Here is a 27088-nt window from a genome sequence, read left to right as displayed (position 1 = left end):
AACTGCTATTTTGAAAATACAGTGAGGGGTGCCTGGGTTGCTCAGTCGGTTAAGCATCTGACAACGGCTCAGGTCGTGATCTCACAGTTCATGAGTTTGAGCCCCGCGTCAGGCTCTGTGCTAACAGCTCGGAGCCTGAAGCCTGCTTCAGATTCTGTCTCCCTCTCTCTCTGCCCCTCTCCTGCTCACTCTCTGTCTCTAACTCTCTTAAATATAAACAAACATTAAAAATTAAAAAAAAAAATACAGTGAAACCTGAGAAAGAGGTAGAGTTTATGAAACACTATTTTAGAAAGAACAATCCTAGAGGTGTCAGTCATAGCCATAAGGGAATAAAGAAAAAACATGTACATTATCTATCATCAGAATAAGAGGCAGCCCACACTTCTCCCAGTTATTTTCATAACTTCTGGTTAAATGGTATTTATTTTGCAACCGATGCAAATGATCTGGGTTAGATTCTTTGCAAGTTTATTCAATTGCAGAGACAACATAAGGTAGGGGAAAGAGTACTGGATTTAGAATCTTGGTTTCCATTCAAAGCCTAGCCATCAATAAGCCTTCCGACCCCGAGCAAGCCAATTTATCCTTGGGACCTCTATTGTCTCTCCTTTAAAATGAGGGTGCTGGACCACATTATGATTCTCAAGGTGGGGTCACATTCTCCTGTTTCCTGCCTTAGAATCTTCATGCAATAATGTAGCAAGATGCAATATTTATGGGAATGTGATGCAGGTAAACCACAAGAAGATCTCCCCCTCCTTCACTAACCCCTCTGGTTGAGATCTACTCACAGACCAAATTCAGCTGGCCAACTGTTTTGCATGTAGTCCCTGGGCATCCCTCTGTGGAACAGCATTGTGAGCCAGGGGACCAAGTCTGGTATCCCCCTCCACCCCTTCTCTGCTATTCTCCCCCCCCCCCCACCACCACCTGCCTTGGCCATGACCCAAACCTGGCACGGGTCTTTATGCGATGGAGACTTCACCGTTGGCCACTGTCAGGGTCTCAGTGGTGGAATATGACTCTGAGAGCTGGTAACTTGGTGAATTCTGCCCACAACACTCATACCCCACCCACTTCCAAACTCTTGCAAGTCAGCCCCTTTGCCCCCTTACCAGTCTTACCAACCTGTGGCTCTTTCTCAGAAGATTGTCTCCTGCTGATGGTAACTGGGTGCAAAGTGGACTAACCACCCTAGAGGACCCATCCAGGCAACCGGAGTATGTTGGGGGAGTGGGAGGGAGGAATCTTCTCTTTTGCTATATAAACACCCACACAGTAACGTTGATTTTGCCTCTTGGCCCATAAAACCTAAAATATTTTCTCTCTGGACCTTTATAGAAAACATTGTTAACCTCTGGTCTAGAAGATCTCTTAGATTCCATTAGAATATGAGGAGCAGAAAAGAAAACTAAAATCACACTTGCCTGGCTTTCTTTACTCGTCTCTTGCTGAACTGGTAGAGCCTTTTCTTCATCTTTTTTCTCAATTGGTAGGGCCTCACTGACTTGTTCGTTGTCATGAAATGCTTTGATGGCTTCTTGGACAAGAGTGTCAATAGAAAGTACCTGAATAGGAAAGTCTAAAGTACAGCAGACAATTTTATTAATTACTTCATTTAGGAAATTGACATAATTATCCTTCCATGCTGGCTTCACCCCATAATACTGTCTTTTGGGCTCCCTAGAATTGTCTTTTGGATCAAGCTGCTTATTTTTTTGTTGTGGTAAAATTCACATAACATAAATTTAACCATTTTAACTATGGTAAAAGATACACCTCAGAAGTGTTTAGGCCATTTACATGTCTAACAATCACCACTATCTCATTCCAAAAAATTTTCATCACCCAAAGAGGAAACCTGATACCCACTAAGCAGTCACTCTGTATCTCTCTTATTCCTGTGCCTGCAACCAGTAAATTGCCTTCTGTCTTTATGGGTTTGCCTATTCTGGATATTTCATATCAATGGATCATACAGTATGTGGCCTTTTGTGTATCATTTCTTTCATTCAGCATCATGTTTTCAAGGTTCATTCATGTTGTAGCATGTATTAGTAGTACTCACTCCTTTTTTATGGCTGAGAAATAATATTTCATTGTGTAGATATACTATTTTTGTTATCCATTCATCAGGTGACATTTGGATTTTTTTCGCACCTTTTGACTATTTTTAATAGTGCTGCTATGAATATTCCTGCATAAGATTTATTTTGAGCACCCGTTTTCGATCCTTTGGGGTATACATTCCATAGTGGAATTGTTGGGATCATATGGTAATTCTTTGTTTAATTATTGAGGAACCACCAAACTGCTTTCCATAGTGGCTACCCCATTTTATTTTCCCACCAGCAACGTATGAGGGTTCCAAGCAACACTTCCTCACTAACACTTGTTATTTTCCTTTTTTTTTTATTGTACCCATCTTGGTGTGAAGTAATATCTCATTGTGCTTTTGTCAAGCTTCTTTTTAAGGAGGTACTTTTAACATTTCAATAATGATCTACCTTACCTTTCTCTGCATTAGAATAGTTTAACATGGACTAGTCTGTAAATTTTGAGTTTTGAAATAAAAACAGCAAAAAATTAGTGTAATTGAATAAAAGTGAACTAAACCAATGGAAACCTATGCTTTTAGCTGAACGGACTTCAACAGAAAAAGCCAAAGCCTCATTAAAAAGACAGAACTCAACAGATGTGAAGAATTAAAACATTTATAATTTTAAGCAGATTTCTTTTGTATTTGTTACAAATTATTGATTTCCTCCTTCATTGGTAGGTAAATAAAATCTACGAGGAAAAGTTTACAATTGGTATTTCTCTAGACTATGTACTATCAGTATGTAACATATCCATATATCCAGGTTTGCTTGGGACAGTCCCAGTTTATGACTCTAAAATCTTAAAAGTGTCTGCCTTGCACAAGTAATTATATGATCAGTCTATTATAAAATTTTTGATGATGACAGAGTTTCTCACTATAGCAGCAGATTCTTATGTATGTTGTCTACAGACATAGTCATTTGAAGCTACAGTCAATGTAGACAGAATCCAATAAGCAGGGGGAAAAAAAGAAAAAGGAAATTCTACCTTTTTGTAGAACCTTCAGAGCAGTAGTTTTTCCACTAAATGTTTTCCCCAATAAGCACCCTTTAATAGCAAATGAAGGTAATTCTGGTATTGTTGCTTTGACTTGAGGAGGATGAGATTTTTCAATTAATCTGTGAATCACATGACCCAATATGTTGTTGTTGGAGGGTGGTAAATTCTCAACCATTTCTTCTGGTAAGGCCCACTCCCCAACCATGTTCTACAAAATAACAAGGAAACGAACAAAAAAGAATATTATTAAAAGTGGAATTTAGCCATACAAAAAAGTTGTATCAAAAATAAGCCCAAATTATAGCAAACAAAAGTATGTAATACTTTAAATAATTATTTTACATAAATGAGTAATAACATAATACATTCATATAGGAGAGCAGAAAAGAACTTCCTACGTTAAAGTAAAAAAGAAAAAACTCAAACATCCTTAACAGTTTATGAAAGTAGGCATATTGGGTTAATTGAGACAAATTGTAACCCAGGTTGAGCATAAAAGACGCTTAAATCGATGCTGCCATCAGTAAACAAAAAAAGAATAATAGTTTATCTGCTATCTTATGCAAATACTAAGCTTACTTTAAAATATTTTAAAGAAAGATAAAAGAGAACATTCATGCCCGGTATGAATCTACTACGTTTGACTCCTGGTTTCTTCAGGTTTTCTGCTGAAATGAAAACAAACTACGGACCACATTCTCTACCTCTATGTGATAAAACTAGAAATCAGTTTTTGGAAGATATGAGAAATAGAAGGACTTAAAAATTAAAAGCATTCTTTTAAAATAATACTTGGGGGGTGCCTGGGCGGCTCAGTCGGTTAAGCGTCCGACTTCGGCTCAGGTCATGATCTCGCGGTCTGTGAGTTCGAGCCCCACATCGGGCTCTGTGCTGACAGCTCAGAGCCTGGAGCCTGTTTCAGATTCTGAATCTCCCTCTCTCTCTGCCCCTCCCGTATTCGTGCTCTGTCTCTCTCTGTCTCAAAAATAAACAAACGTTAAAAAAAATAAAAATAAAAAAATAAAGTAATTCTTGGCTTAAAGGAGAAATTAAAAGGGTAGATGCCAAAAAGAACATTAAAACAATAGATTTATTAAAAATATGTGATGGGATCAAATTGTACTCAGAGGAAAATTTGGTCCCATAAGACGCCTGATCTAAAATAAAAAAGAAGGGAAACAAACTAAACACTAAAATAGGAAAAAGTAATTTCATATAAAAATGAGGAGGGAACTCATAAAAATGGAAATGGATACAGAGTAAAACCATCAAGATATTTTTATTAATATTTCCAGGACTTGTCCAGACTAATGGTGATAAAGAAATTGCTTCTAGTTCTGAACAAAGATGTAGAAGAGCAAGTATCAGTTTTGTGACATAATAGGAAAGAAACGAGAGATTTTAAACCCATTACTGTATTACATTCATAGGTTAATTTTTTTTTTAAAAAAGCATATGATCATTTAAGCAAGAAACATCTGATAAAATTCATGTCTGATGAGGGAAAAAAACGCACAAAATTAAAAGGAAATAGAACAAATCTTTTAATGTGTTATGAATTGAAGATGACTTCTCTAACACTTTCAGGGACTGATACATAACAGTGAACCAAAATGAATGACACATTTTTCCAGTAAAGGCAGGAGTAAGAAAAAGATACTCATCATTAATAGTCACATTATTCTGGAAGTTCTAGCCAATGCAACTGAGATAAAGAGGTGGAAGTGCTTCTAGAAGTAAAGGAGGCTGCTGTAGACTTGAATTCCTAGTGCAGAGGTGATAGCTGTGACCTGAACTACGAATCCCCATGATGGTGGCAGTGGTGACAGTTTTCTCAACAGATCTTGCTTTGGTGGGTCTGATAATTTTCTTTGGAAGATTACCCTTGAACCTGGTTCTCGAGCCCACCTGCTGATTAACTGAACTACCTAACATATTTGGAATAACTGTTTTCCTGCTTCCTCAGCAAGAGTCAACTTTTTTCTTTTCTGCTTACAATTAAAAACTTTCACAAAATCATTGGAATGAACAAAGAAATAGGGAGCCTATATATAGGAAGCCTCAAACTTCACTGAGGGGTATAAGGAAAAATAACTTCATTAAAGGGTAAGTTTAAAAGGTTAAATCTATAGGGGCGCTTGGGTGGCTTAGTTGGTTAAGTGTCTGGCTTCTGCTCAGGTCATGATCTCGCAGTTCATGCGTTCGAGCCCCGCATCAGGCTGACAGCGCAGAGCCTGGAGCCTGCTTCAGATTCTGTGTCTCCCTCTCTCTCTCTCTCTGCCCCTCCCTTGCTTGTGCTCTGTCTCTCTCTCTCTCTCTCTCTCTCAAAAAGAAATAAAACATTTAAAAAAAGCTTCATGGGGCGCCTGGGTGGCTCAGTCAGTTGAGCATCCAACTTCAGCTCAGGTCATGATCTCGTGGTCTGTAAGTTCGAGCCCCACGTGGGGCTCTGTGCTGACACCTCAGAGCCTGGAGTCTGCTTCAGATTCTATGTCTCCCTCTCTCTCTGCACCTCCCCCATTCATGCTCTGTCTCTCTGTCAAAAATAAACAATAAAAAAATTTTTTTAAGTTTCAAATCTATAAACTATTTAATTCTTACCGATTAATCTGATTGAATATAATAACAACAAAAGTGCTAGTGTCATATGACCAATGAGTCTAAAACTAAGGCAAAAGAAGAAATACAATGGATAAAAATATTTATTTAAAAAACTTAAGAAAGTAAAAGGGGGTGTACCTTACCATATATTAAGTACTTGTTAATAATACAGTAATGAGGGCCCCTGGGTGTCTCAGTCAGCTGAGCATCTGACTCTTGATTTCAGTTTAGGTCATGATCTCACAGTTTGTGAGACTGAGCCCCATATTAGGCTCTGCACTGACAGTGTGGAGCCTGCTTGGGCTTCTCTGTCTCCCTCTCTCTGCCCCTCCCCACTCATGTTTGCTCTCTCTCTCTCTCACAAAATAAATAAATAAACATTAAAAAAGAATACACTAATAAAAAAATGAGTTTCAGAAAGAAATGAGTTTTTTCAGTGCACAAAAATATAAATTCTATAAATAGATCTAAGTATATGCAGGAATTCAGTACTTAATAAGATTTATATTTCATAGTAGCAGAGAAGTACATTATTTCATAACAGGTACTGAAATAACTGGCCACATATTTGAAAATAATAAAGTTGGATATCCTTATATTTTTTCATGAAAATAGATTCTGAAACCAAGAAATCATGAAGGCACCAAAATCTGGATGAACATTTTACATGTTCCATGATGGTCTTTCTAAGCATGAAAGCCAGAAAAGAAAAGGCTGATAAATTTGGTTATATAAAAATAAAATACTCTACACATCTGCACTCCATAAACATACTTACACAAAATTAAAAAAAATTTTTTTTAATTTTTGTTAATTTTTTTTTAATGTTTTATTTATTTTTGAGAGAGGGAGAGACTGAGCATGAACAGGGGACGGTCAGAGAGAAGGAGACACAGAATCTGAAGCAGGCTCCAGGCTCTGAGCTGTCAGCACATAGCTGGACGTGGGGCTCGAACTCACAGACCGTGAGATCATGACCTGAGCCGAAGTCGGCCGCTTAACCGCTGAGCCACACAGGCGCCCCTAAAAAATTTTTAATGCTTATTTATTTTTAAGAGAGAGACAGAGTGTGAGTGGTGGGTGGGCAGAGAGAGAGAGAGAGGGAGACACAGAATCCAAAGCAGGCTCCAGGCTCCAAGCTATCAGCACAGAGCCGGAGGCAGGGCTTGAACCCACCAACCATGAGCTCATGACCTGAGCCCAAGTTGGACACTTAATCAACCGAGCGACCTAGGCGCCCCTACTTACACACATTTGAAAAGTAAAAAACAAAAGGAAAGTGATATATATATATATATATATATATATATATATATATATATTTCACAAAGGCTTAAGAGTCTAGTTTATAAAAAGCTGTATGTAATAAGATAAAAAATATCCCAACAGAAAAAAAAAGGCACAAAGAATATGAACAGTCAATACTCAAAATAGAATAAAATGGCCGATGAGTTTTGAAGAAATGTTCAAATTCAAAAAAATAAAGATATCCAAAATAAAACAATGATCGTATTTTGCCTAACATAAAAAGATTAGTCATACTTTTCATTCAGTGCTGGTGGGGAGTAAATTAGTGCATTGCTTTATTGTATTTTCTAAAGCTGTCCAAAGTTGCTTTACTATCACCACAATAATAAAAATTATTAAGACATAAAAACAGATAAGAATTAGGATTTAGTTTAAATACAAATCACTGAAATATTAGGTAAGATAGTATTTTTCTGAAGTCACTTGAAGATCTTAAAAAGATCTGTAGTGCATATAAACAAATTTAGGAACATAAGTAGTTAACAATTTCATTATATAAATATTCCATCCACAATCTACCAGAAACAAAGAGTAGAAATATAAGACATAGAAATACATGATATATTTTATTATTTGGAATTAGTACATATAACCTATTTATCTAACTATTCAAACTTCAAAACACTCTGATGTACTATTTCAGTGGTGCAGAACATTACGAATTCAAGATGTATCAGCTTATCAGCCTCTTTTTTTTAAATTTTTTTTTCAACGTTTTTTATTTATTTTTGGGACAGAGAGAGACAGAGCATGAACGGGGGAGGGGCAGAGAGAGAGGGAGACACAGAATTGGAAACAGGCTCCAGGCTCCGAGCCATCAGCCCAGAGCCTGACGAGGGGCTCGAACCCACGGACCGCGAGACCATGACCTGGCTGAAGTCGGACGCTTAACCGACTGTGCCACCCAGGCGCCCCTTATCAGCCTTTTTTAAAAAATGATGCAAGTTTTCTCCAAATCTTATTAAAGATGATCAGTTTTATTAGCACTTTTTAAAATATACCACTTGCAGGGGCACCTGGGTGATTCAGTTGTTTAAGGGTCCAACTCTTGATTTCTGCTCAGGTCAGGATCTCACTGTTGTGGGATTAAGCCCCTCATCGGGCTCTGTGCTGAGTGTGAAACCTGCTTAGGATTCTCATTCTTTCTCCCCCTCTCCCTCTACCCTTCTCCCTTGCTCTCACACTCACTCTCTCTCTAAAATCAATCAATCAATTAATCACTTGCCCTCAATCAACTTGCCCCAATTAATCTTAACTTAGTCTTCTTAGTCCAAATAATTGGGCTAGAAAAAATGAGCAATATTCACTGGGGGGGAAAATGAGCTCCTTCAACAGCATATGCTCTCATAAAAACCAGAGAGAGAACAAAAACAAAAGACACTGGGGCTCCTGGGTTGGTTAATCATCCAACTCTTGATTTCCGCTCAGGTCATGATTGCACAGTTCATGGAATCGAGCTCCATGTCGGGCTCTGCACTGACAATGCAAAGCCTGCTTAGGATCCTATCTCTCTCTCTCTCTCTTTGCCTCTCTGTCTCTCTCTTTCTCAAAATAAATAAATACACTTAAAAAAATGAAACAGATTTTCATTAAAAAAAAAAGAGTTCAATGTGTTTTTTCACAAAACAGGGCCAATTTTTCAACTTCGGCTAATCTGAATTTTCTTTCTTCTTTTTTTTTTTTGAGGAGGAAGGTATATGTGTTTCCTCTGACTACACGTCAGGATATTTATCTTTATATTTGTATACTTACACTAATATATATTTTGTATGACATGGCATAAATATTTTATATGCTAGGTCATATACAAATTTAAACATGCTTTTATATATGCTATCTCATATATTATTAAACACATGCCTTTGTTGTTGCATTTTTTAATCAGTATTCTTTTCATATCTATCCAATATCTGACAAAAAAATGCTTGCTCAGAATATAAGCTGACAGATTTCATAAATGCTATAGATGGCTTGCTTGGTTTGGGGACAGAATTTCTGTTATGACAACATTCTGAGATAAGGAAATGCTTTTTGAAACAAATAAACAAAAATCCCCCAAAGTATTCACAATAGGTTTTCCTTTAAAAATGGTGGAATTTATTACTATCTCAATATAATCATATCTGTTACTTCTAAACAAACTATCCTTTATTTGTAAAATTTACTTTGTTTTAGTTTTTCTAATAATTCTGTACACAGTAATTATATGCATTATTCAAAATTAGCTAAATACTGAATTGCTTTTCATAATCATTGAATTGGAATTTATTGCTTGCTTCTGCTTTCATTCATTGGAATCACTTATACTTCTAATTAGACGTGATAATTATTTTATGTAATGTGGCCAGTCAGAAGTAAACCAAATTAATAAATAAACCAGAGGGGCGCCTGGGTGGCTAGGTGGGTTGAATTTCCGACTTCGGCTCAGGTCATGATCTCACGGTTCATGAGTTGGAGCCCCGCTCCAGGCTCTTGCTGACAGCTCAGAGACTGGAGCCTGCTTTGGATTCTGTGGCTCCCTCTCTCTCCGTCCATCCCCTGTTCATGCTTTGTCTCTGTCTCTCTCAAAAATAAACATTAACAAAAAAATTAAAAAAAAACAGAAATTACATTACTTTAAGATAAAAAGGCTTTAAGTCCAAGGCCAATTTTAGGTGGAAAGTTTCTAACATTCTAATGATTCTGTGCGGTGCATTTAATCTGTCCTAAAGGAACCAGTCTGGGACTGAAATCAGATGACCTGGATCCCCAGAATAGTTCTGCTACTTACTTGTTTTGTACTCTCGACAATTGCCTCATCTTTGTATGATAATATCTATCTCACACAGTTGGTGTAAAGATTGAATGAAATTCTTATGTGAGTAGTCTATGTCACTGTGCAGTTTCAAAACTTAACTAAGAAGTTCTCAGGCTCCTGCTGGAGGCACATAACAGGAAGTTTCTGCCCAATGGGAGAAATTACATGCTGCTTGCACCCCAATCAGAGAGGTGTGCTTCCTCACAAAGGGATCAGAATAAAGCCCTGTTCCATTGCTGAATTAGTTGTAGAATGTGGCCCAACACAATGGGATAGAATGTTCACCATGCAGAGACCTGAATGCTTAGGTTAGGAAAAGGTCTGAAGCTTGACCCATGGAGGTAAGGGGCTCAAGGATTTGGTGGAACTCATTTTGAAGACTCATCTTAAAAATACAGTTGATAAAATTTTTAAGACCAAAGATAAAGGGTAAGTCAAAGTAACCATCTCAGGTTGGAACAAGAACACGATGAGTGAAGAGGAGGTCAGAAGAACTGGAAAAAGGGAAACTCAGACCAGAATGAAGATTACTAGTTTAACGACAATGAGCTAAAGAGATTTTCTAGTTCGTTAGTGAAGAGGAGCTAGATTTTTTTTTACCATATCCCTATTTCACATGGTTTGTTTTATATAATTATGTTAACTATATAATAAAATTTTATCAGAGAAAAATTATATAATAGAATGTATAATTCTTACTCCTTTGGGTATTATTATGAATAGATATCTGACAATTAGTTTCAAGACTCAGTCCAGCATGGGCAATGCCAGGTAAGTATCACCTGGTACAAAGTATTGTTTTAAGGAGACACTTTTCCTATGTAGATGTGCTCCATGATTCTAGCACTTGATTAATGGAAACTGTCATATGTATGTACGTGTGTGTGTGTGTATGTGTGTGTATATCTTATCTTATATATCTTATATATCTTACCATATATATATATCTTATATATCTTATATATCTTATCTACCTATACACAGAGACCATGAAATTACAACAGAAGTAAACAGCCCCTGCCCTTGGTCGAAAGTCACAACCTATTTACCAGCATTGGTTTCATTAACTGATCAACATTGACCTTTTCAGAGACTGCATTCTGAATCCCTGGGACCACATTATCCACCTATTCTTCCTATCTTCATAAATGACATGGACCTAACACTGCTTTCCAGCCTGGATCCCCACTCACACTCACATGGTTGTCTGTATCACATTGTAGGTACCTCATGGTTTCCTAGACTTCTGATTCTGGTTACTTCCAGTCTGTCATATCTTTTTTTTTGTTTCCTATGCCTTGATGTGTCATTATTTTTCATCCCCATTATTAACCATGGCTAAAAGCAACATGAGCATTTACAGACAGCATCTGCTCAGGATCAGTGTGCTTGAATGTAGGCTGAAGTGCACATTTCAAGGGCAAGCTTGAGATCTTCAATGTGTTCCATTCATTAGATTCCCTCCTTGACTGTCACATTGTCCAAATGGTTAAATGATGATGCTGGTGGAACTGCATGGTTTTCTCAGCAAATTGTTTACTTCTGTGCACATGATCACCCTTGGACTAAAGCAAAAGCACCTCATTTCATATGTTGCCACTTCCAAAGATCCAAATTAGGAATACAGCTTCCTTATCTATGCTTTTAAAAGGGGGCAGACATGGTTTGCTTTGATCAACTTAGATAACTAGAATCTGGGCCTTGGGAGGTATTCATCAATGCGTAAAATCTGAGTGCCGCTAGCACAACATTCAACAAACAACACTGGATTATGCCAATGATATTTACTAGTGACATCCAATTGTGGCATTTGTAGAGTGGCGGTCCTAGTCTGAAAGCACACACAATGACCTCCCCAGTGTTTGTTTTCACAGATTGTTAGAAGTCACCAACATCTCTGTGGCCTGAGGTGCCCCAGATCCTAGTTTAGTAGGCTCTAAGTGTCTTGCAATTCAATTACTGATGCCTTCAAAAAACAAGACAAATGCCTTTTCTCCTAAGAGAGAGAAAGAACTTCTTAGGGAATACAACACTTACAGTGTTTTTGGCACCTGCTAGTGTCCTTGGGTTTTCCTGAAATGCAATCTTTTAATCTATATATAATAAAACACATCAACAGACAGACTATCTTGGTACAGTGGCCAAAGGACTTAAGGTAGAAGCTTCTAATAAACTGACTTCAAGAAACACCACAGGTAGTAACTCTGCAAAATGAGGCTATGCACTTTTCAGAGTATAGCTGATGCACCACAACGTCATCATACAGACATTCGAGCTGCCTTAATCTTGCATCTACTATGGCTGGCTTTCTCTTGCACACCACTCTGCAAGAAGTGAGGAAGAGACGACAATCTGTGATACCGGAAATGATTTTACTCATACTGAAACTCACCCCTTCCATTGGGTCCCCAATAACCTCCTGTGCTTATCTACACTTATTATGCTCTGGAATGTTTTCTCTCATCTCCACTAAACTGTGAGCACCAGAGGGGAAGATCTCTATCTTGATCAACTTTACATCCTCAATAGAACAGTGCCTGCACGTAATAAGTAGTAATATTTATTGACTGAATTAATGAGTCAATCAATCAGTAGTATAGGCTAAATATATATGAACTGAATAAATGAGTGAATACATGGATATTAAGTTTTAGTAATTCTGATTAAGTACAAAGATGACTTAAACACAACACAACCCAAAATCTAGGAACAAGATCAGAAAGTGTCATCCTCACAGATAGAAGTTAGCAAGAATCCACACACCATGTATGAATTTAGCTAATCCTGGAAGCATTTCTAGAAGTAATGGCTGGCAGTATGATTTTGAGTGAGTCTTTCCATTAAATCATGGCATTCTTTTTTTACACAGCACACAACACTCAAATTTAAATAACTTATAAATTTGGGACTTTGGAAGAAGCTCTATCAGAGATTTATCAGGGCCTGGAGTAGGTAAAAGCAGCCTGTGTAAATGGGTAGGTAAGAGCTGCTCTATGGCAAACTGCTTGTGACCTGGTTAATTTCATATCACTAACTGGATATTTATCATGGGTCTGCTAGATTACGTTGACCCAACCATGTACCCCTGCCAGGCAGAAAATAAAAAAGGTGTAGGCAACTGCCTACTGCATCCTTACTTTGTTTCCACGCCTTTAAGCTGAGTCCTGTTCTGTTCCATTTCTGTCTAGCTTCCAGCTTGCCACCCTTGTTTTCACTTTCTAGTCTGGTTTTCACCCAATCTCAGCTTTGATCACTGGCGTATTCAAAGGACTTGGCTTGAGCCTACGCTGCCTCTTCCTGTTTTCAGCTACTTCAGGTAAATTTCTCCTGACCATCTTAGTTCTCACTCTAAGAATTCAACCCCTGGCACCAGCTCTCCTGGCTAACCTCCTGTCTGGATCTGTCCTATCTCTGACCAAAGAGAATCAGACTTCAGAGAAGCACATTTACTACTATGGCAGCATGGAAAGTCGAGTGGCTATATTCCAGTTACTGTGCTTGGGAAATCTGGCACTCAGCAAAAAAGCCATAATCCACAGGAAAGTACTAAGGCAAAACTTTGTAGCTTTCAAAGGCTCTGTTTGTTGTCTTCCCTTCCTAAGCTTTCTCTCCTCCAACCCACCCCCAAAATCCTGAGGGAATCTAGAAGAACTGCCTAAATTTGTAATTTACATTAAAATATTCCTGACAATGAGCCAGAAGTCTCAGGAGAAAGAGAAAGGGTAGTTGGATATCTTGTCTGATGGGGAGTTCTGCTCATGCAACCTGGTAGCACTATAGGGTTTCTTGACTACTGTCTGGTATTTGTTTGATAGCCAGGTTCCAATAGATAGGATTGATTCTGCCTTATACTGCTTTTGACAAGGAGGAAGAGAGGACATAGCAGTTGGCTGATGTGCAACTGAATTTTGGCTTCTCATCCAGGAGCTGTCATTGAATGGGCTTTAACTAGGGGCCCAGATTAAAGGTCTCAAAACAAGTTGAAAAGATGACCTTAGTGAGCTTGGCAGCTTTCTAAGTCACCTGACTTCCAGTCAGGTCTGAGGATTACTGGCTTCCTGACCATATCTTCTTGTCAAAACATCTGGCCTTCAGATTCCAGAGAAGCCAGGGAGGTGGGGATGTATACCTCACACTGACTTTGGTGGGATGGATGCACCTCCAGAGAGAAGGTACTCCTCCACCCCGCTCTGTGCTGGAGTGCTCAGCCTGGGCCACACCATTATCTACCACCAGGAAATACAAATATGGCTCATGGTAACAAAGGAACGGAAGAAGTTAACTCTACTTCCCCTGCCATGCTGAGCTAAAGAATGTTCTCACCAGAAGCAGAACTGAGAGTAGTCAAGGCCTACCTATCAACCAATCTCACGGTTAATTCCAATTCATCAGGATATCTGAAGAACTGGTCTTAATCAAATAATGGCTTTCAGTCAGAAATCTGATCATTTCTGTCCCAGCAGTAGCCTTCCCCAATCTGTCCTGATCTGTTATTATGGGAACAGGTGTGTTTAATTCTAGTCTTTCACAAAAGACGACCTAGGGCAACAGACCTTGTACTTCTTTTTTTTTTTTTTTAAGTTTATTTATTTATTTTAAGAGAGAGAGAGAGCAAGAGAGAGTGAGCACAAGTGGGGGAGGGAAACAGAGAGAGGGGGAGAGAGTGAGAATCCCAAGCAGGCTCCACACTGCACTGTCAGTGATTAACCCATTGCGGGGCTCAAACTCACAAACTGCGAGGTCATGACCCGAGCCAAAGTCAGATGCTTAACTGACTGAACCACCCAGGCGCCCCAACCTTGTACTTCTTTTTAGAGGGAAATTCAAATTGGTCATGGTCAATTACCTAGCATGTGATGAAGGTCACTGTCAAAGTTTATAGGCCCACACTGAAGGGAGCCTGGTACCTCACTATGCAATGCACCCATTCCAGCTGGTAACAATTCTAGAAGTTCGGAATGCTCAGCACTTGCAAACAGTGACAGAGGCTTCTTTTCATAAAACTTTGAGCTCCAATTACTTACTTATGTATTAGGCAGCCAGAATCATTGGACTGATACTTTGTCCTGTCGGTTTGATTAGTAGGGGTAACTGAGACTAAGTCATTCTGAGACATCCTCTATTCTAAAAACTTACATTTCAGTGCTGCTGAAATTGAGTGACAAATCAAATGTAAACAACAGACAGGGGCTTCTACTTAGCATTCTGTTTTCAGACACATTCAAAGTGACTCACTGAAGGCATTAGTGGAAGGGTAGCTAATTTACCACAAAATGGAAGGTTCCTACTCCTGGCTCCATTCTCTGCTCTAGCAAGTCACCATGGCCCTTCCAAGGTTTTAAACATGGCACACTGGGAATTACAGTAGCTGTGTGTCTAGCCCAATGTTTTTCAAAGCACAATTTCCTGGAGCTAAAATACATGGAGACTCTAAGGCTTGCCTTATCACCTGACCTCAAATGCCCTTAAGACAGTATCACACTGGACTTTATATCAGAGAGATCCACTATACCAGGAACATAAAACAATTCTGGTGGTGGTAGCTGTCCTTATGAAAACAGTAAAGTTCATTCCTTAGTTTCTCAAACCATGTTCTGCTCATCAGGGAGGTGGTGGTCTCCCTCAAGATCACTTCTGTACTAATTTCTACGGTCTTGCTGCTCAAGTAACTTTTCCAGAAGCTTATACATTTGAATTCACCTGTCTGCTGCCATTGCCCAGCTAGGGACAGTCTGACAGACTGGTTGGAATTTCTCTAATATCACAAAGTGTATAGACACTATGACTTGGTCTACATATCTAGCCATTGAAAAATTCACACTGAAGTTTTCCACACAGAGTGCCCTCTCCCATAGTAATGACTACTGTGTTCTATTTTCTTTGTTTCACTGCTTAGGTTGATGGCTTAAAGAGGTATACACTACCTAAAAAAAGTTTAGAGGTGACTGCCCAATTTATGTAAGACTACTGTTAGTTCAGTGTGCCCAAAGAATATGACTGACGGGTCCCGGGCACTGGGTAGGAGAGGTGGGGTGGGAGGGTCTTCCAGGTGAGAGGGTTTCTGGTTCTCAGCCCAACACTTCTGCCCTACAGCAAAATTCAGACCTTCTTGGATCCACTTAAGTTTCTTGAGATTAACAACCCCATGTGTTCTTGTTATATCTAGCTAACAAGATATAGTTTTAGAGTTCAGATCTTCAAAGCCTGCTCTAAAATACTAGGTGGGCAGTGTGAGTAACTAATTGAAGATAAACTGGACTTGATGCATAGAAGTTGTCTCCTGTCGTTGTCAAAGTAGGTAGAGAATGAACCAGAAAATCAGAGGTAGGAAGCCAAGGGAGACCTGACCACCTTTTGTCTTGCCTGATCCCAGATGAGAGGGAGCCTGGAAGAGGACTGGCTTCTCCCTAATCTGCACAATCATGAACAAATGAAAATGGGTGGTGGACATTCACTTTACTTTTATTCATGTCAGGCATTCAAAACTCTTCTCCCTTGGCTATATCCTTCTCACTTCTCATTCTATCTGGGTATCAATCATTTGGCTTTGTAAATGATTTCGCAGTTCTAGTCTAATGCCTTGAACTTGATACCTTAATTCAACCACTCCTACCATGGTTCTCTAATGAACCGAGGTTGTCACCAATTCTAGTAATTTGAAGTGAAATACCCTTCCCATGACCCAAGGTCTCCATCCATTCCCTCTCACCCCACAGACAGAAGTCCCAAACCTCTGCCAAACCTACTCCAGCCTCTGAAATCCTTGATCACAGAAGTTAGAAGACAGCCTTGTTTTTTGGCAACTACAGGCCTTGGGCAATGATGGATCCTTTTTGAAAACCAATACATTGACATTCTACTTTGTAAGCATCACTATGCCTGACTACAGGAGTCACTGTTCTAGGGCACATTGGTGACTTCACCAAGACAGAGCCACACAATGAGGTCTAGCCTGAAAAAAATCCAGCCGGGTAGCCTTACTATTACAGGAGAGATTTAGGGGGTTAGAGGCAAAACTTGAAGCAAATGGGGAGAAGAAACCGGAGCTATGAAATGTATGACATAGAACCTAAACTAGAATGATAGAATATTCCTTTCAGTACCGAACTTCTTTCCTATCTCCTGTTTGGATGTTGATCATAATTCTTGTCACTTATCCTGGAAAGTATTTGTATTTTAACAGATACGTCTGAAGTCTTAATCCAAAAGAGTGATAATGTGGGGCATCGGGTAAAATGGCAGGCAGAATTTTTAAAGTAGAATGCCTAACAGAACATCTCAACTGAGACCATGAAAGTAACTGCTTACTATACCTACTTAAACGGAAGCTACATTCCTGCATATCTGGAAACAAAATATAAACATATTTTCATAGTCAAAAGACAAGGTATTAAGACTTCTTTCTCAGCAGGGGACAAAAAGCAATAAAACAACTAATTTCATTTGACATTAGGGTTCCTATACTTGACTGGTAAGTCTGTACTTTGAGAAATTTTATAAGTGTCCTGAATAAACATGTATGTTATGGACTAAATTGTGCCCCTCCACCCACTGTGATGGTATTTGGAGGTGAGGCTTTGGGGAGGTAATTAGGTTTAGAAAAATTTATGAGGGTGGGGCCCCCATGATGGGATTAGGGTCCTGTTAAGAGGAAGAAGACAGACCAGAGTCCTCCCTCTCTGTTCATGTTAAGGACATAGCAAGGTGGCCATCAGTTAGTCAAGAAGACAGTCCTTACCAAGGAACTGAATCAGCTGGCACCCTGAACTTGGACTTAGCAGAACTGTGAGAAATAAATTGCTGTTGTTTAATCCATCCAGTCTACAGTATTTTCTTATGGCAGCCTGAGCTAATACAACATATATCTTTTAAATAAATAAAGATAATAATATTATTATTATTTGATCCGGGGTGCCTGAGTGGCTCAGTCGGCTGAGCATCAGACTCTTGACTTCAGCTCAGGTCATGATCCCAAGGTTCATGGAATTGAGCCCTGTGTCGAGTTCTGTGCTGACAGCACAGAGCCTCCTTGGGATTCTCTCCTCTCCCTCTGCCCCTCCCCTGCACACATTCTCTCTCCCTCTCTTTCAATAAATAAATAAACTTAAAAAAATAATGATCTATTCACATTCGTCTAAAATTTATCAGTGTACGTGCATCAGTTACCCAGTGATGTTACTTGAGTGATACAGGCTTCAATTTAACATTCTGTCCATAGGGGAACTATTAAATAATGTATTGCGAAGACTGGGTCATTCACTGGGAAGAGAGGGAAGAAGGCAAGAGCTAAGGTAGAGACCCTGCTGTCAGAAGTTGAGTCTAGAAAGGCACTGGATCAATACCAAAGCCTGGAGTTAAAGAGTAAGAACAAGATAGTGTCTGGAGTCTTTGGGTCAAACAAATCAGATAAGACTTATGTAGGAAGACAGACAACCCTGTGGCCATTCATATTCTCCAAGGGAAAAGACCTGGTAACAACAAATACCACTGCATAAACAAATTGGGGGATGGGTATATATACATCTGCTGTAGTGACATGGTTAGTGTTAAACCATAACGTGTACAAATGCATCTTTAAAGTCTAGTTAGCAGAAAATCATAAGCCCAAAGTGCTGTTGATAAAAATGTGCATTACAACACACTATAGGGTTAACCCAACAGCCACAGAAACCTCAACTGATCATGAATTTAAACAGTTAGTTCTCATTACAAACACAAATAGCAGCAATTAAAAAGCATGACCAACTTAAAACAACATTGATGATGTGGTGGACACAAAACATCCTTCCTCCAAATTGAGAATTCCGACTACAACTTGCTTGTGGGCACACACACCAGATCTCTGCAAATTGCCAAGTGCTTTGTGGCAGAGACTTGGAAAAATCTGTCTTCAGGAAACCATGGCCAAATTCTAGTTTATGAATGCCAAATTTCAATCACTCCTAAATTCATTCAGTAGGTATCTGCTAATAAACAGCTTATGTAAAAATCAAATGCTGTGGGATTCTGGGTAATTTGCCAGTAAGAATCACGAAAAGGACCTGTACTGGGGGAAGGCTGGGCTTTACCAGGAGACCACTGCATAATAGAGAACCACTAGCTGCTGGGTGGGGGCTGTGCTGGAGCAGCTCTTGGTCTAGGGCACTTGGGTCCGGGCTTAGCCTGCTGCCCATGGTCCACTGGGTTTTCAGGGCTCCTCCCCACTCCCTACTGAATAGCTCATGGTTATCCTGCAACAGTGGATGCCCTGGCTGCTCCCTGACACTGTTCCTGCTTCCTTCTTCAGAGAGATAAACGATATCCCTGGCCACACCATTCCTGGACTAGCCCTCTCTCACGTATACCTGCTTTACTAATAGAGTGGGATGACTTAAGAAATAATGTTAAGCAGTAAGGATCGAATTTTTTGTATCTCTATATGATGTGTTCATGAGCAAAAATTTGTTTTTATGCCTATTTCTAGGTGTAGTATTTAACAGTTTTAAGCATTAGGGCTTATGCTAATAGAGCTTTAAAAGCGTGGGCTGGAAGCCCGGATGTATCAGTTCTTTCAGGATGCTGGGTCTGTGTATCAACAGAGTATGCTAAGAATGTAACCTTTTTGAAAGTTAATTTCTAAGTTATGTATTTACTTGAAGGCTTAAAAGTCCTGAGAAAATTTAGTGATGATGAGTGTGACAACAGTTTCCTTTAGATAAGCTGCCAGTTGCTGTCCCTCTGTCTCTTGTGAAAGGCTATTTAAGCCAGATAATGCAGTTTCCAAGTTGAAGAATCTATTTTTCACTTGTATGGAGGAACATTTCACAAGTTTCTGAAGAGACAAAAGCTCTAATAATGGGGAATGATAATAGGCTAGTTTCCAGTATATCCTAGTACCTTTGTATGATCTATTTTCCATCACGTAGTGAAAAGGAACAGAGCACATAAGTGTATATCAGAACTCCAAGGATAATTGTCATTTCTAGGAAAACAGCAAAGGCCATAAACAAAATAAACTGCATTGCTAGATGTTCATGTACTCCTAACACAAGTGTACAATTTCCTGCAAAAGAAACATGCTAGCTGCTTCAGGATGTGGGTAAGACAAGCATGTTCCTGTGGTAATGATTTCCCAAACAAGAAAAAAGTCAGAAAGGCAAATCTTTGCTAAGCTGCAGACTACCAGGTCTCCTGATTTATGAAAGCAGTAAGAATAGAGTAGATAAAGCTGTTTAAGAAACAACTCAGAAAACAAATATTCTATAAGTCAGCAAAATTGTCCAAAAAATGACTTTTACTTTACAACAGAAAAAATACCTTCACATATTTTAATATTGTCAAAGCACTTATCGTGTAGCATTATACTTTAGGTTGACACACTAAATCTACTATGTTCTACAACCCTACAAAATAAATATGCATGGGTATCCTATAAGGTTCAGTCAATTTTTAAATAAAAACTGTTTTAGTGATACAAATATAGATTCACCCAATTAAAATATGATGTATATTTAATTTCTCCTAACCTCTTTCCTTATCATTTTATCATAAATTTATTTTGTTTCGATATTTCTTCTTTTACATATTAGTGCTATTTTACACTTTGCTCTTTTCATTGTCATTCACTCATTTTATTCATTCATCCTTTCAACAAACATTTATTGAGTATTTGCTAAGTATCAGCAAATGATTAGGTCAAATTATTCTTCTTTCTCGTTTCTTAACGAGTGAGTCGCACTTACTACCATTCTAAAACTTATTCAATAACATAATAATGGGCTTATTTCTCATTCCATTGATGCCAATCTACCCAGAACTTCCATCTGATAGCTATCAATTTTACATCTTTACCCCTAAAGGTGAGATGAAATGCAGTGGAGACAGCAGGGTGGTAGGGAAAGAAATTAATATGCATTGTTTGCGTCCAATGTGCAGTGCACTTGACTAAGTATTTAATACATATTATCTTAAATAAGTTTCACAACAACTAAATAAAGTAGGTATATTATTATCCCCATTTCATAAATTGGGAAACTGAGTCTCTCACCACCAAAGGGACAGGCTGCCCGAGGTCTCACCTTGGTCTGTCTGACACCAAAGGCTTTTCGGCAGCTCTTCTAAGAAGCAAAATTGGCGCTCAATACTTTTTTAAATCTTTGAATAAAATTTTGTTTGAATCTATGCTGTTCATAAAACTCAGACTATCTCCTCTTCCATATGCCTCTAAAAACCACATACTGTTTAAATAAATTACTAAAGAAATACCTTTATGCCAGGGTTTTTGTAGCAAAGGTAAACAGTTCATACAAAGAAAATGCTAATGAATAAGTCAAAATATTTAAAAAATTCTGAAATCTATCAGCCCTGACAATATATTACGTTTTATTATTTTCCAGACCACTCTTCTACTATTACCGGGAGTAACAGATGATAGACGAGGAATAGGCCAGAGATTTAAAACTTAGTACATAAACACAAATTAAACCAAGGGAAAATGCAAACACAAAATGCCCATTTTTATTAACAGAGATGAAATGACACAATATCACAGAATCAATGTTAAAGAAATATTGTGCATTATGTTGCATTCTCTCTAATTATTCCATATGAGTAAGTACCTTATATTCTTCGTAATCATTGCTATCTAGCAAGTCACTTTTCTCCAGTTCTGTAAGTTGTTCTGCAGAGGGCTTAGCTGGTAGATGCTTAATAGAGGCTTGCTGATATATGGGCTTTCCGTTAAAAAACAGTTCCTTCCAATCATGCATCACCTTATATGGAATCAAACTATAGCAGAAAAGATTTTTAAAAAGGTAGAGATGAATCAATGGTCAATATATAGTCAATCAATAGTCAAATATACACCTTAAAGCTTAGTCTTTCTATTATCATATTCATTCCCCAGGATCTGCTATTTGAGGCTAGGGATTCCATTTACTATTATTGGATATGGCTAATGGCTAGTAGAAAGAACATCTGGAACTCAGCAGGTTTGAATGAATGAACATTACTTAAAGCCACTGGTCCTTCCAACTCATATTGACTGTGCGCTAACAGAACATTATATCTTAAAATGGTGAGCACTGTCACAAAACTTAGGTTCTTTACTTCCTAGCTATGATTTTAAATGGCTGTGCAACCTCAGAAAATCATTTAAATGCTCTAATATAAGTGTCCTCCTGTGCAAAAATGAGCAGACTGAGTATTTTCCAAAGCCCCTTTAAGATGTCAGTCGGTTTACATATTTGCAAGTAATTTATAATAGAAAGATCGAATGCATGGTGGTTTTTATTATTGTTACATATTTGATAACCTTTAAAATTATTTTTCAGTAACTATTTCTATTTAAATATGATGAATGACCAAGATGTAATCAGGGAAATGGGAAAACAGTTTCAAGAAGAACAAAATGCAAAGAAAGGAAAGGGTCTAACATTCAGATGCATTTCTCTAAAACTGGTTGGACTGGAGCTTGAAATTACAACAAAAAAGTTAGTATTTCATTAATTTCATTCTGATACATACTACATGGATGAAACTTGAGGACATTATGTTAAATGAAATAAGCCAGACACTAAAAGAACAAATAAGGTATGGTTTCACTTCTATAAGATACCCAATTTAGACAAATGCGCTGAGACCAAACGTAGAACAGAGGTTACCAGGGGCTGGAGAGTTATTTAATGGGCACAGTGCTTCAGTTTGGAATGATAGAAAAGTTTTGGAGATGGATGGTCATGATGGTTGCACAGCAGTGTGAATGCACTTATGTCACTGAAGTGTACATCTAAAATGATTAAAAGAGTCAGTTTTATGTTATGTATGTTTTGCCACAATAAAATGTTGTACTTTAATTAAATGTACAACTTCAAATATAATCACATTATGTTTTCCATTAATAAAACATTTACAGTCGCTAAGGGTTACTTTGCCGAAATATGGAAGTTTAGAAATTAATAAGCTCAGGTATAGAAATACTGTAACATCAGAATTATTGAAATGGCATTATTGACTTCTATGGTAAAGTAAGTAATTAACAACTTATATACTGTCCAAAAGTTAACCTTACAGTTACTGAATTAATATCCTATTATCTGAATATCAATAATTTTAAGGAATAGTCTAAAAAGTTAGTTCTTTTGAGTAGGCTGATACCAAAAATATACCTGTGCTTTAGAAAAAAATATATACTGATGACATCTTGTTTAATGAAGTAACATGAGTTTATCTTGACTGATAGTAGTGTAGATAATAAAATATTAATATATATGCGTAATTGTTGTGTTCAGTTGGAACCAAAAGACACATATCTTACACCATACACAAAAAAACTAACTCAAAATAGATTAAAGACTTGAGTGCAAGACCTGAAACCATAAAACTTCTAAAAGAAAACATAGGCAGTAAGCCCTTTGACGTTGGTCTCAGATTTGATACCAAAAGCAAAGGCAACAAAAGCAAAAATAAACAGTTGGGACTACATCCAACTTAAAAGATTCTGCAAGGCAAAAGAAACAATCAACAAAATGAAAAGGCAACCTATTTAATGGGAGAAAATATTTGCAAATCACATATCTGATAGGGGTTAATATCCAAAATATAAAAAGAACTCCTACAACTCAATAGCAAAAAAGTGAACAATCCAATTAAAAAATGGGCACAGGATCTGAATGGACATTTTCCCAAAGCAGACATACAGATGGCCAACAAGTACATGAAAAGATGCTCAATCATCAGGGAAATGCAAATCAGGGAAATGCAATCATCAGGGAAATGCAAATCAAAACCACAATGTAATATCACCTCACAGTTGTCGGAATGGCTGGGATCAAAAAGATAAATAAAAAACGAGGATGTGGAGAAGAGGGAACCCTCTTGTGCACTGTTGGTGGGAATGCAAACTGGTGCAGCCACTATAGAAAACAGTGGGTTTTCAAGAAGATCTTAGTTTGGGTAATTTGAGAGGTGTACATATTTAACTGGGTTGCCTTACCCTTGTCCTTGCGGAATTACTTTCACTGAGATACACTTTGATATCATTCTCCTGTAACTTTCAGCAAAGAATATCATAAGAAATAGGTCTATGAGGCCAGATGATACATTTGTTTAAAAGATCTTGCTGAGAACATTCTCCACTAGATATACTACACTACTCAGTGTACCTTAGATGAGTGTGCCACGTGAGAGAGCTATTGTTCTAAATTTAGTGCCAAGGAAAGTTCTGTATTTTGTAATGAACTAGAATGGAAAATGGAAAACACATGGCAGATTGTATTTCCCTTTTTCCTTTGGCTACCAGGAAGCTCAGATAAAATTTGCAGCTCAGTTGCAGCCACTTGCAAATCTACTGCTGCCAATATAATTGTGTTTTAATTTATCTTTTGTTCTTAACTTTCTACTTTAATTTGGATTTTCCTTTGTTCTTATTTGGCATATTTTTAATATGTTTTGTATTATTGAATATTTCCTTATAAATACATTAATTCCTGTTAGAAACAAGGTACAATGAAAGTAAATAGATTTAATGACTAGTAATTTTTAAATAATTCCAGTATTTCAGAAAGTTCCAAGTGTGTCAAATAAATTATTATAGTTGTCGTTGTAAATTACTGTAAATTTAGACACAAAGTTTAAATGTTAAAAGACATATAAATGCACCTTAAATAAGGCTATTGAGTGGGTGAATTGAGTCAGTAATCCAGGTATCCTGGACCCCACTTCTTAGTACTTTTTTCACGAAAAAATTTGTCTTTTCTTATCAACTGGGTGTCTACATACACAATCACCATTTTCTGTGATGTCTGTACTGTAATGATTGTAAAAAGTAACACTTACTTATCTGTCAACATTCGGTAGTCTGCCACTTTAGTGGACAAATCAAGTATTTGATCCAAAATTTCTGCACATATTGTATAATGCTTTTTGTAACGAGCTTGAGCTCTTTCCACAGCAATCTGTTCATGAATTTCCTTCTCTCTGAGGGCTTGCTCCTCAAAATCAACCTTGGCTTGTTTTGCCAAAGCCTAAGAAGACAGAGACATGTTTGAGTCAATATAATTATGCGATGATTCAAATGAAAATAATGTTATAATTTCAATGGGCAAAAAAAAAATCTCTAAATAGAATGAAACCTCCTTTTACATCAAGAAGAACTTAATCATGAAGGAGAACTTTTTTCCTTATTAAGTACTGAGTGTGCTGGCGATGACAATATTGGAAATATTCCACTTTTAGCTTATCTTATCAGCAAAACATATTACAGAGAAAAGTGGTCCAACTGTGGAAAGCCCAACATAGATTAACAATAAATTGGATCTTAAGTGTGTAAAAAGAAGCCTCGAGTTCATGGCTTGCAAATCGTCAGAGTCAGGGATCACAGAGAAACGGGCAAGCCTATGCCACCCTAGCATCGTAGCCCCTTCGTACCCATCTTAGGAGCCTTAACTGGGCACATCTGCTCCATTCAGCCGATGCCCTCTGTCTTGGAGTGAGAGAGTTCTAGGCCACTGATTTATACTTAGAAAATGTTTTGGAAATTCCCTGATATTACTGGCTTGAGCCTATCACACACGCGCCAACAAATGTTAAACGCATTTAGACAACCAAAAAACCCTTCTGCTGTTACAGCCTTTATAAATCAGTAAAATTCACTCAGGGAACATTTATTTCTGCAGAAAGTAATGAAATACTTAGAGTTTATCATGACCCTCTGCTTGGTTTGCACTATTATATTGTTCAGAGAAACACTTTCTTCACATCAAGTATAAAGGTCAAACTCAGCATGACTAAATGTTGCTTTCAAATAGCTAAACCAGCTCCTTGAGAAATTCTATCCTGTGCTAACATGCTCCAGAAACAATACTTGCCTCCTGTAACTTAACCCGCTGAGTGTAAAATGAAGGTGAACTTGGGCCTTGGAGGAGCTGCCATCAAAGTCAAGCTCCAGCTTGTGTACAGAAGGCAAGTCCTAGGCTCCCACTCAGAGCCCCCCCCTCAGCCTCCATGTCCTGTAAGTGGGGGTATTAATAAGACTAGGCATGCACAGAAAAACTCACCAAACCATCCTGTCAGGGAAAATATTTCCTATGATACTACTCACACATGACTAAATGCCTGACAATGCATTGCTTTCGTCCACTGAACCAAATGGAAGTTTCCTTTGCTTTTGTCGTTGTTTTATTTTGTTTGTTTTTATGGGGAAAGGGGTTGGACTGGGTGACCTCTGAGGTCAGTTCTGTACGTTTGGCAAGTTCGGGAATCACACCAGAATTTGTCCCTGCTGTATCGTTCTGCAGACCCCGTTTCTCTGGGGCAAGCATATAATGCAAGTACAAAGCTTTAGGGCAGGCTTCATGACCTGCAAAAAGGTCAGAGGAAAGAGGAATCCAAAAGAAAAGCCGTAACTAGATGAGAATTTACAGAGATAGTGACAGTAAAATGAGCTTGGGAGGCCGCTTTACTGCAGAGTGCCCATAAGGCCTGTGAAAATGTTTACGGAGTGACAGGACCCGAGCCTTGAAGAGAAGGGTAGAATGTCCCCAGCAGGAAGAGAGCAGCCTTCACCTCCGAGCTGTCTCCCTCCCTCCTTCCAACCCTTTCCTTCTTTTTAGCTATCAGTCTTCTACCTTTACCCCACCTCGCCTCCCTGTGCTAAACCCACCACAACTTCCTGTCCCATTACAGCAAAGTGGGTTGAAGCCCTAAGAAAAAAAAAAGAAAGAAGGGAAAGGAAAAAGGAAGTCTGTGGGAGGTAGTAAATCTCAGCGGTTACGAACCCAGACTCTCGAGTCTGACAGAGCCAGCTGTGCTCCTGTCTACACCACTGACAGGCTGTGCGACCGTGAGGTTTCTAAGTCTCATTTTCCTTCTGCGTAAAACGTAGATAAGGAGAGCGTCCACTTCAAAGGCTGTTGTGAGAATTCTATGTGCATGTAATGAACATAGTTCAATGCTTGACTCACGGTAAATACTCATAAAAAGTTAAATATTATTATAATTAAGTACTGCTAGTAATAGCAGGTGGGGCAGAAATCTGAAATCAAAAATTCTTAATATAGAATAGATGCCCAATTACCTTAAAGAAGAGACAAACAGATTTAATCTAAAATCAAAACCAAACCAGACAAAAACTGATGATGGAAAACATGAAGTTCTCTCTCTCTCTCTCTCTCTCTCTCTCTCTCTCTCTCTCTCCCTCGCTCGTGCTCTCTCTCTCCCTTTCTGCACCAGCACCGTCTATGCTTTCTTTAAATGTACTGGACATTGGCCTAAGCCCTGGGGAAACAGTAGTGAGCAGAA

General features: G+C 38.3%; 1 protein-coding gene across 1 annotated transcript in view; it reads right to left on the bottom strand.

Annotated features, from left to right (window-relative positions):
• SPEF2 (sperm flagellar 2) overlaps positions 1-27088 on the bottom strand; it is a 184227-nt gene that overhangs the window by 113209 nt on the left and 43930 nt on the right. Inside the window, exons 9-12 of the mRNA XM_019450660.2 lie at positions 24626-24813; positions 21409-21577; positions 3094-3313; positions 1431-1585 (exon numbers count right to left, since the gene is read on the bottom strand). Of these exons, the coding sequence (XP_019306205.2) occupies positions 1431-1585; positions 3094-3313; positions 21409-21577; positions 24626-24813 (732 nt within the window). The remainder of the gene's footprint in view (positions 1-1430; positions 1586-3093; positions 3314-21408; positions 21578-24625; positions 24814-27088) is intronic.

The sequence above is a fragment of the Panthera pardus genome, unplaced genomic scaffold, assembly GCF_024362965.1.
Source record: "Panthera pardus isolate Hobbes unplaced genomic scaffold, ASM2436296v1 HiC_scaffold_2, whole genome shotgun sequence".
In the NCBI taxonomy this organism is placed as follows: Eukaryota; Metazoa; Chordata; class Mammalia; order Carnivora; family Felidae; genus Panthera; species Panthera pardus.
Note: the sequence above shows the minus strand (reverse complement) of the source record. Positions and strands in the feature narration are given on the sequence as shown.